The following is a 10589-nucleotide window of genomic DNA, read 5'->3' as shown; positions in this document are numbered from 1 at the left end:
TTGTCTTTCCAGTGGATCAAGGAGCCTGGGTGGCCTGGAGATGACCTGAGGACTTAGTTACAAGGTGTGGGTGAGCCACAGGGCGAGTGTGGTACCTGCTGGGCTAGACGGACCAGCGTTGTCACCTCCTGGGGTGAAGGAATTGGACCCAGGAGGAGCAGTGACACTTGATCAATGGCCGAAGCTGGTCCTCAGAATTGGCAAGGGGGGCCAGGAGAGGGAGGCCCCTCCCCTCTGATTTCTGGGCAAACCCTGCAGGAAGTCTGAGGGCCTAGAGCCCCCTGCATGAACGTATGGGCCAGCACCCCAGGACAGGATCATTAACAAAGGGAGTTCCCAGGGGGAAAAGAAAGCATCACATGTCCACACTATCGCATGAAAATATTTATTTGTGGATAATCAGAAGTCAACAGGACCAGCACAGACAGACATGGCCTCTATACGCTGACAGGGAGTTTTGTTATAAACGCACCCACACGCGCACAGGACGCAGGCCTGGGAGACCACCGTCCAGACCCACAGAGACAGTCCCTCCCTTGCAGCTGGGACCAAGGGGTGAGGCGCTTTGTTCTGAGACTATGTTACACCCTGGGAAGCTGCCCAGATCTGAGCTCCCTTCCAGGAAGGAGCAGGTCCACATGGGCTGGGCTCTGCCCCAGCATTTGGTCCCGTCAGTCCAGGTCTGCCATCCTTCGCCGAAATCCCAAGTAAAATTCTAAGTTAGAACATATGTAGCCATACAGTGAAAAGCATTCAAAACACCACCCACATACTTCTTGTCTCTGGGTGGGGGAAATGAAGAATTCACTTCCACTTCCCCAACATTAGACCCATACCTCCCACTGTCAAGACCGTGGTTCCAGGCATTGGCGGGGATGCGCCAGGGCTGGGGGCCTGCTGCAGGCTGGCTTCCACCCCCCTCACTCCTCGGGACACACCAGAAGGCTGCTCCCAGGGGGCAGGTCCTCGCTTCCATCCCCCAGCACTCACCCTCCTTGTGCCAGCTCAGTCTAGTGGCTTCCCACCAGCTAACCCAGCCCCACGCTCAGAACAGTATGCGGGAGGGCGGCTGGCTCTGCAGAGCCGGTGGGTGAGCAGGCTGGGCCCTCGACTCATTAGGACCAGTTTCCCCGTCAGGGCCAAGGCCGCTCTGGGGGCTTCCTGAGCACAAGGGCTCAGGGTGGTACTGTCTCCTGTCTGTTCCAGTCTGCCCAATTCTGCCGGACGAAGGGCTAGCCCTTGCTCTCTGGCTTCAGAGCCAACCCTCAGGACAGCGATGCCCCAGGCCAGGGAGAGTGGCCCACAGCCTCATGTAGGCATCTCCTACCACAATGGGCTTCCCGCTGCAGAAGATCAGAACTGGCCCCCTACTGGCGTAGGGCCAGGTGCTGAGGGGAGGCCATAGGTGGGGGACTTTGTTCACCCTGGGGCTTGGGGGTCCCCCAGCCTCATCCACAGCCGGGAGTCAGAGATGGCCCAGAGCCTCTGGCTCTGAGCACAGGGCTCTGCTTGGCTCAGACACTGGGAAAGCTGCTTATTCTGTTTATACCTGTTTATTCTGCCAGAATTTAAAAAGAAAATTCTAGGAAGAAATTTCCATTACTGTAAAGTTTTAAAATATTCTCGAAGTCAGATCTAGAGTTTCTCATTAAATTCTGTCCTAAACAAATGACCACACTGTTGTTTGGGAGCACAGATCACTAACGAAAGGCAGGAATGTGGTGTGTAAGACACTGTTTTTAATTAGTGTCTCCGCACTTTGAGAACAGAAACCATTTCACACTGAGAATAAACTGCAGAAGCCCATAGGAAGATGCACGCACGACGAAAAGCCCACGACGTTAGGAACTGTGAGGCCTGGCTGCGTGGCCACGCGTCCAGTGGAGCCTTCCAGCCAGCGGTGATGTCAGGACGAGCCTCTGGAACTCTACCGGGAGGCAGGACATGTGCAGGGCCCCCACTCCCTGTGCAGCACGATACAGACCGAAAAGCCTGGCTCCATCACCAGGAAGAGAAAACTAATACACTGAAGAAGGGCCTCCTAGAAAGGCAGCTGATGTTTGCAACCCACCAGGGTGGGGGCCAGGGCCTCCTGCCCACCACTGCCCTTCCTTCTTTGCCCTCACTGTCCCCCTACTGGCAGAGGCTGCAGAAGACCCTCCAGCCACCTGATTCTGCACCTGTCACCTGTCACAAAGCGACCACAGCACAGAGATGTGCACGCCAGCTCTGCACACAGCGAGGCCGTGTGTGTGGGTGCTCGATCACTGTACTTTGAGAGACCTGCCTGAACAGTGCCCGAGGGCAGAAATGGAGAGAGTAGGAGGGGTCTCCTGGAGGAATGACGTCCATCCAGACCAACTGGGCCCACGTTCAAGTCTTCCCAGGCTTAGGGTAGTGGACCTGGCCTCCCAGAGTTGCCCTCCCCAGGGATGGGGTCCTTCTGAGTGCCCTCTCCAAGGACACAGGAGACAGCTCTCCAGGGAAGTCTTAATGCAAAGAGCCACAAGAAGTGATGAGAAGGGAAGCCCCCTGCAGCCTGGCATGGGAGGTGGCCTGGAACGAAAACAGGTGGGCTCAGCAGCCGTGCCCCTCTGACAGGCAGCACTGAGTGTGGGGGGCCATGTGGCTCCCACCCAGACTCAGAAAGCCAAGACTACCCTCACAGCATCCCCGTCTGCACAGAAGCCATTCTGCTCGCTCACAAACGCCACTCCCTTCCTTCGGCCCAGGCAGGGGCTGAGTGGACCCAAGCCCACGGGAGACGCACGTGATGAAGGCCCGAGGGACAAGCGGGCGGCAGAGGAGGAAGACACGGATTCCTAGCTGTTCTGGCACCAGAATGCAGTTATGTGGTCACGGGGCGCCTCAGATGCACATCGAGATGGTCCCGGACACCCCAGGCAGCTGGTCCCATCAAAGGGCAGGAGGACAAGGAGAGGGTGTGCGTGCCATGGAGGTCCAGTGGCCAGAACACTCTCACCTCCTCTTTCGTACATTTCAGGTGAGGAGCGAAATGAGGTTCAAGCCATGAGATGGATTGTGGGTCAGGGTGGACTCAGGGTAGCCAGTCATCCCAGGCCCCACCCGCCTGGCTCCTCTGGAATCAGAGGACTCACCCTGTGCTTTAACTCCACAGGGGCCTGAGGCTCCAATGCACAGCGTTTCTTTTCTTGCCGTGGATGACGACAGTGGGGAGGTGACTGTTACACCAGGACTCAGGTGTCACGGTGTAGGCTGCACGCTGTTGACATTGAACACACCCTCCACTGACTCAGCACAGTCACGCCAAGTCGGGCTCGGTCCACTGGGGCACGAACCAACGTGCTGCAAATCAGTTGCAACACGTTTAAGAACAAACAACAAACAAGGCTTCCTTTCGACCATCACTGACATGTATTGCGAAAGAACACAGACGAACAGGACGGCCTCAGCAGGCGAGGCAACGATTCAAGACTGGTTAAAAGAAAAGGATTCATATCTCATAACTCGACTTTAAGGTCTACAGGAGAAGGTTTGAAAAACTGGAAAGTACTAAAAATCTATAGTCTGATCATCAGCAGGCGATTCAAGGCCAAGACATCTCTCATCTCGAAACAAATATTACTTTGCATGTTACTGAACCATGGGAAAGGAAGAACAAAGATGAATTCTAATTTGGACCCAACCTGTATCAAGAGCCAAGCCAATGGACCCTGGGTAACTTCTGGATGGGAAACTCCACACACAGACCATCCAGAGCCTCTGCTGTCACAGACGGAAGATGTCCATGCAGAAAGGACCTAAGACAGCACAAGGTTGGCAACAGCACGAGGAAAGGTACGCTTTGGATACAGTTTCCCATGGAAGCTGTTATTTCTACGTGAGCCTCCACCCTGCAAAGGCTCTCGGGAGCCCCCAGTGCTTCCTGCTCGGTACGGAGGGCTCAAGCCTCAAGTTCTCCTTGTGGTCCGGGCCTTACAGCCAAAGGAGACAGGAGAAGGTCTGGGGCACGCCAGAATCCATGATTTTACAGAAAGCTCAACAGGGGGAACAGTCTCATCACTCTATGTCTAATAAAGGAAGGGAATGAATGAGAGCTCGTGTCGGGGACTAAGCCTCCAGAATAAGACCTAAAGGACCCAGGAGCAAATTGTGTGTGCAGGGTGCGCCTCCTTCAAGTGCACTGTACACGCAGAATAAGCCCCACGACCAGGACCGGGTTTGCAGGGCGGCTTTGCACCATTGCGCTGAAGAGGGATACATTCAGGTTCTTTCTCTAGTCTTACACTTGCTTTTGATAGTAAAAAAGAAAAGAAAAGCAGCTTTTCCCACTGGCTGGCGATGTGGCCGTCTCCCCAGCTCTACTCGGCAGTGACAGGATCTTCTGTAGAAGGCGCCACAGAGGCCCAGGGCCCTGAGTGACTGTGGCTGCCCCTGCTCACCGTGTTGGGGAGGCTGCCCCCCTCCAGGCCGCCAGCCACAGCCTTCCTCCTTCTCCAGGCCCAGTGGGCTGCGCCCCGAGGCACAGAGGAGCCTGGTCCTCGGAACCAGGAGACACGACAGGGACACACATGCCCTGACCCGCTGGCCGCCACGGCGAGCCGAGACCCACTGACCCTGTGCGCGGGCCGCCGGGGCACGCTGATGCCTGAGAGTTAAGACATTCAGAACGTGAGCAGAGCGGAGAAGAAAGAAGAGCGGAGTCGCACAGCAAGTCGGCGGAGACCGGCGTCTCTTCCCCTTAGGGCTTTCTCAACTAAGTGAGGACAATTCTAGTGGAGAGCTGAGAGGCCCTCTGGAAGACACTGGAACTGCCACAAAAGAAGGTGCGGGCTCCAGGAGAGGGCCTGCCTAGGGGGACAGCGCTGTGGATGGGGGGACAAGGGCTGTCCTTGGAGTATGCTTTCCCAGTGGCCCACATCCAGGCCCCCCACATTCTGCCATCTCCCCACTTCTCTCCAGGCTGTAGGTTCCCGGGAGATGCAAACCTCTGCACCCCCAGACCAAGGCGGAGGGCTGCTGAGATCAAGATACGCTGAGTCTTCAGGAGGGGCACCCGGCAGTGGACAAGTGGACTAGAGTCACGGCCTAGGTGTGGCCTTCGCTCGAGGCACCGAGAGCTGCTCCTCTGAAGCTCTGCCCCCTCCCCTCTCAGGTTTGGGGAGGGACGAGAGCCGGCTTCTGCAAGCCTCTCGCTTCCTGGCCTCTGGCCGGCACAGAACGCAGAAGGGGGGGGTACGAGGTAACTGGCCGGTGGGGTGAAATATGCCGACAGTGGGGGGCAGGAGCCCTCTGTATCTGTCTGTACACTAACACCATGGCACAATGCATTTGTCACCAGCAGCAGGTGGCAAACACAGGGCTTAACTTGTTGTACCATAAACTAGGCAAGTTTTCACAAGGATCCGGACACAGTCATCACCCCCCAGCACCAGACTTTTCTTTATCTCTGCCACGTCCCCCAGTGAGTTACAAGGTGGTCCCGCTGATACACGTGAGATTTACGGACCCACTTGAGTTTTCGGGGTCCTGGAAAGGTCCCCACCAAAGTGACAGTGCAGGGTCTGTGTGTGTCTGAGCCCGCTGGCATTAACCTGTCCATACGGCAGAACGAAAGCGGAACATCTGAAATCCCCAGGGATCTAACAGGCGGCAAAGTCAGAAATAAAAACATTCTGATGCAGGAACAAAGAAGGAAGGGCAAAACAGCAATAAAGATATTTGGCATAATTCTTCTGATGTGGACAGTTAAAACCGGGCACGGTCTCAGAGACGCACAGACACGGGGGCTTCCCCAGGCCCAGCCCACGCGGGACGGGGATCCCACAGACCCCCGAGCCAGCCGAGGAGGACACCCCTGAGACGGTCAACACGGAGCTGGTTTTCCAGGGAGGCCCAGGAGCCTTCGGGGGGAGGGGAGCTGTTTCCAAATTAGAAATTTCTGTGATCGCTTTGTTATTTTTAAAAAGCACAACTGGCACGTTTTCACAATTAAGACCAGTGGATGCTGGACACTCATGAAAGAAAAAAAATCTCAAGTTTCGGTCACAGCTCTAAGGCAGACGTTACACTTTTCACAGGAATGAAAATGGAGACACCAACACGCTGTGCGTCGGGAGGTGGTGCACGCGGCCTCACAGCACCGTGGCCTGGACGACGATCTCCGGGTTCTCGATATCCTTTTTGCTCTGGACCATCCTCAGCTCCAGCTGGGCCGGGTTGGGCTTCAGTCCTTTCCCAGCCTGGGCTGCAGAACGAACAGAGCGTTAACGGAGCGGGCGGGGCCGGGAGAGGCGACGCTTAGTTTCTCTCCTCCTACTGCCTTCGTCCGAGCTCCCCCGCCGTCTGGATTACTCAGGAGTTCCTCTCTCAGAAGGGGGCTCCGAGCTGCTGCCCAATGACCCCAGGCCTGAAGGCCAAGGCCAGGGAGCCGGCGGAAGGCAGGGACCCCATTCACAGTGGGACAAAGTGGTCACACCAGAGTCCAGTGGGTGTCTCCCTCTCCCACCTCTCTGACTGAGGGTCCCAGACACAGCGCCGGCCAACGAGCCCGCCTGCGGGAAGGCTACGCGGTACCTTTTGCACATTTGATGGTCCGCTGCAGAACGTGATGCATGGCTGACACGGTCTTCTCACAGGCCACCTGCAGGGAGGAGAGAAGCACTAGATCCCCCCCTACTCGACTCTCTGCTCCCTCTGCCGCCCCACTGGGATTTCCCACCGACACAAGCACCGGCCCTGTCCTCTGAGTCACCAGGGCCCTGACCACCATCACATGCTCCCCAAACCACCACGGGACAGCCCACCGCAAAGATCCCAGCGCTGAGCAGGTGCCTGCCTACTAAACTAACCGCCTCCCTCTCGACCACAAACAACTCTGGGGCGGGCCTGTGTCTCGCGACCTGTCAGGATTGCCTGGTATGTCGTAGGTTCTTAATAACTGTTCCTGGAATGAACTGGTCATAAAGAAGCTACACAGGAAAGAGCTCCTGCCCCAAACCTGGCCAAAGTCATCACCTGCCGGTGTCTCAAAGTCAAAGACTCAGGCTTTAACTGGTGCTGAGGATGCAAGTGGAATGCCTGCCCCCTCCGCCACCAACTCGGGGAGCCGGGGCCGCGCTGAACCCAGACTTGGCCTTAGGCAGCCCAGCAGCGAGGCCTCCTCCAGGCACCAGCTGGTCAAGATGTGGCTGCCTGGACCAGACGGAGCTCCCGTGGCTGCTAATTAAACACGGCAGGTCTGCCTCACCCTGGGCCCAGGAGGGAGGCAGGAGGGGGCGGAACTGGCGAGGAGACGGGTACCTGTCAGCTTCGTGTCACAGCACTCGCCCCTGAGCCTCCCTCGTAGGGGAGAGGAAGGGGTGCAGCCCCAGGCCTGCATTTCACAAACACGGAGGGGGGCGAGCATCTGTCCCAGGGGAAATGGGGCCCCTCCAGGTGCCCGGCAAAAGCTTCAGGGGAATCCACTCCCAGATTCCCCACCTCCAAGTTCTTCCCTCCTCAAGTGGACACAGAGGCCAGTTCCTCTCTCCGACCCCTCCCCTCCCAACTGCACACCCCCCCCCCCCGCCCCGCATTCTCAGGCGGTGGCAGGCGCCACCCACCCGAACCACTGAGGTGTGCAGAGCGGGGCATGCAAAGGGCCCCAGGGCTGGTACGGCCCCGTGCGCACTGGCTTTCTAATTCTTTGGTTTCGGCAATGTTGAGGCAGGACATGTGCTGGTCGTCACCGCCGGGCATCAGAGCAATCGGATAAGATATCACAACACAGCTCTTCTGCTCAAAGCACAGAAGGAGGTCAAAGAATGCGCCGTGACTCCTGGGGTCACCGTGGAGCGCAGAGAAAAGAGCCTGCACCCCACACCCCGATTCACCAAATCCGTCTAGCAGCGGACCGTGCTCCCAGCACTGCCTGAGCAAAATGGCTGTCTCTACACAGATGCATTTGTGGGCATTTGCACACAAATCAGGGGGCACCGGCGTGGGGACAACGCCTGGAAACAGGTCTTATCCAAGCAAGTCCGACTCCAGAGCCCGCCCCTTGTGCCCCAAGGGGCTGCGAGCCGCCAGTCTAAGGTCACCGCAGGAGTTAATCTCAGGACAAACTTGCACGGTGCTGCTCTCCTGGAGGATGCTCCTAGCTACTGAGGCTGAACACCACCTCTCAGTCGTAGCCAGAGCCCTCAGGTGCCCTCTGGGTCAGGACTTCCCCACGGGCAGGACCGGGACGACTCCGGGATGCTTTAAACACGTCCTGTCTAGACCCCCACAAGCACCCTGACCGCCCCTGCTCACAAACGAGAGAGACGGTGGGGAGTGGGGCTGGGGCTCACCTAGACGGGGACTCTGGAGCCCGGCCCCACCACCCTCCCCGCCCCCGGCTCACGGTGAGCCTCATCTTCCCTCCCCGTCTGGGGCCCATGGGAAGCAGCTCCCTGCAGAGGCGCATGGGGGAGGGAGGGGTGCATCCTGCTGACCTTGAGATTATTGGGGTGCTTGTGCGTCCACGCCAGGAGCATGGCGGCAAAGAGGTCCCCGGTGCCCACGAAGACCGCGTCCACCCTGCGCATCTCCATGCGGATGCGCTCCGTCACCACGGAGCCATCGGGGCTCCCTGGGGGAGAAGAGCAAGGCTGGCTGGGACCCGAGCCCCTCGGCAGCAGAGGGCCAGCCCCACGGGGGCACAACTGGCCTGCCCTCCTCCTGCCCTGCAGGCCACAGGGAAGCTAGCGCTGCCCGCCCAGGGCTCAGTGCCTCCTGGTGCCCCTAACGCCCCCCCAGCAGCTGCCCCTGTCCCAAGGGGGGAAGTGGAAGACTGGAGCCCCGGAGGACCACACAGTCAGGCAGGCCTGGGGGGACAGTGTGCAGCTCAACAAGAGGCCAGCACACATGATATGACGAGGATGGAGACCACAGCCCCGGGGGAGTAGCAAGGGCACCTAGAGCTGTGGGGACCGTGTGAACTTAACGGAGTGCGGTGCGTGTGCTTGAGGGCGAGTGCATGTGAGTGTGTGAGTGTTCTTTCACACAGACACAGAGGGATCGGCCAGCAGGCCGCGTACGGGCTGCCTAGGTGTGAGCCCCGCCTTCCGTGTCATTTTAATGCTGTGCGCAGAACACTAACTCAGGTGGCACTTCCATGAGTGAACCACCAACACAGTGGGGCACGGAACGCCCTCCCAGTGAGGACCCAGCTCCGTGGGAGGGGAGGCATGCGGACGCCTGGTCACCCGGGAGCCGGCCCATTCCATGTGCTCCCCGAGCCCGTAAGACGAGATGTGGACCCTGAGCTGCCCGCGTGGTGGTGGGCATTGAGAGCTGCTCGGTGACCACAGGGGAGCCGGTCAGCACCCTGTGCTCCATCGCACCCCGTGTCACAAAAACCTTTCTTTGATTCTGTTTTCAGTCTGATCTTTCTTGAGGTGACGGGAGTTCAGGAAACTGACTACCTGCTGAGTATGGCATGATTTTCCTCCTATGGAACCCAAAAGCTTCTCAGAAAACTCAGGGACATGGGGCGGGCGGAAAGGCAGAAGGGAGCCCAGTGCCGTGGCAAGGGCCAGCGCAGGACTCACGCATCCTCTGGCTCCCCAGTGCAATCAGGTAGTCGTTGCCCCTCGGGGAGGGCAGGTCGGAGCTGGTGATGACCACCGTGTCGGGGCCCATCGAGTGCAGCACGTCCATCACCTGCCGGAGCACAGGCAGTGCATCAGCTGAGGCCCAGGCACCCACACGGGGCTCTGGCAGCCGTTGCCCCAGGCCCATGAGCCCAAACAGCCAGGCACGACGGGAACTTGTGCCTCCGATGTGCTCTTGCGTGGTCTGGCTTAACGGGATGCAGATGGCAGAAGCCGAGAACATGGGGCACCGCAGCCCGGTCCCAGCCTGCCCTCACCAGTTCGTGCCCACCGTGGGGCAGTTTTGCTAGCTCAGAGCGGCCGTCCCCATTCCCTGCAGCTTCAGGTCCAAGGGTGCGTGCCTGCTGGCCCCCATGCCGCACCCTCCCTGTACTCACATTCCACAGGAAGACAGCAACCACACCCAGGCCGCTGTCCTTCCTCATCCCAGCTCCAGGGTGGCAAAACCACACACACCACCAAGCAACAACTGTCCATTCTGGGAGCCACTCACTTGCTCATTCATTCAGTCAACAAACATCTGTAACACCCCAGGGTCTGGAGCTCCCTGCCCTCCGAGGGCACAATGTCATGTGACAAAATACCCACCAGGCTAAACCAAGGCTCAGGAAAGTACCGGCTGAGCCACGGCGGCAGGCCTGGTATGGAGAGGCTGGGGCAGGGGACAGGGAGGGCCTTGTCACAGGTGGGAGGCCGTCTCCGCTGTCCCCCGTGGGGCCAGCGCCCACTGAGCTGCTCGGGACTCCCCCCCTCTCGTGGGGTCACTCTGAGAACCTGAAAGGCTCCTGTGCGGACCCTGAATTGTGCGCGCACACTCAGAGTTTCTGGTGCCCTGGGGCCAGAGTGGACTCCAAGTCACATTCTCCAGGCCGGGGAGAGGCTGGGCCCTGAGTCATGGCATGGCAGCCGCTGCCCTCCCCTCGTAGCCAGGGCCACAGAGCAATGAGGAACTGATACGTCTTCCTTGTG

At 58.7% G+C, this 10589-nt stretch overlaps 1 protein-coding gene across 2 annotated transcripts in view; it reads right to left on the bottom strand.

Moving 5' to 3' along the window:
* Positions 1-786: 786 nt before the first annotated feature.
* Positions 787-10589, bottom strand: part of PDXK (pyridoxal kinase) — a 32981-nt gene continuing 23178 nt past the window's right edge. Inside the window, exons 8-11 of one of the 2 annotated variants that reach the window (XM_014832015.3) lie at positions 9558-9669; positions 8460-8596; positions 6559-6625; positions 787-6229 (exon numbers count right to left, since the gene is read on the bottom strand). In XM_014832015.3, the coding sequence (XP_014687501.1) occupies positions 6117-6229; positions 6559-6625; positions 8460-8596; positions 9558-9669 (429 nt within the window). In that variant the 3' untranslated portion in view covers positions 787-6116. The remainder of the gene's footprint in view (positions 6230-6558; positions 6626-8459; positions 8597-9557; positions 9670-10589) is intronic. The other variant, XM_070488968.1, reaches the window with a different exon arrangement.

This window comes from Equus asinus, chromosome 18 (genome assembly GCF_041296235.1).
Source record: "Equus asinus isolate D_3611 breed Donkey chromosome 18, EquAss-T2T_v2, whole genome shotgun sequence".
NCBI classification, from domain to species: domain Eukaryota; kingdom Metazoa; phylum Chordata; class Mammalia; order Perissodactyla; family Equidae; genus Equus; species Equus asinus.
This window is presented reverse-complemented; position numbering and strand designations above follow the sequence as displayed.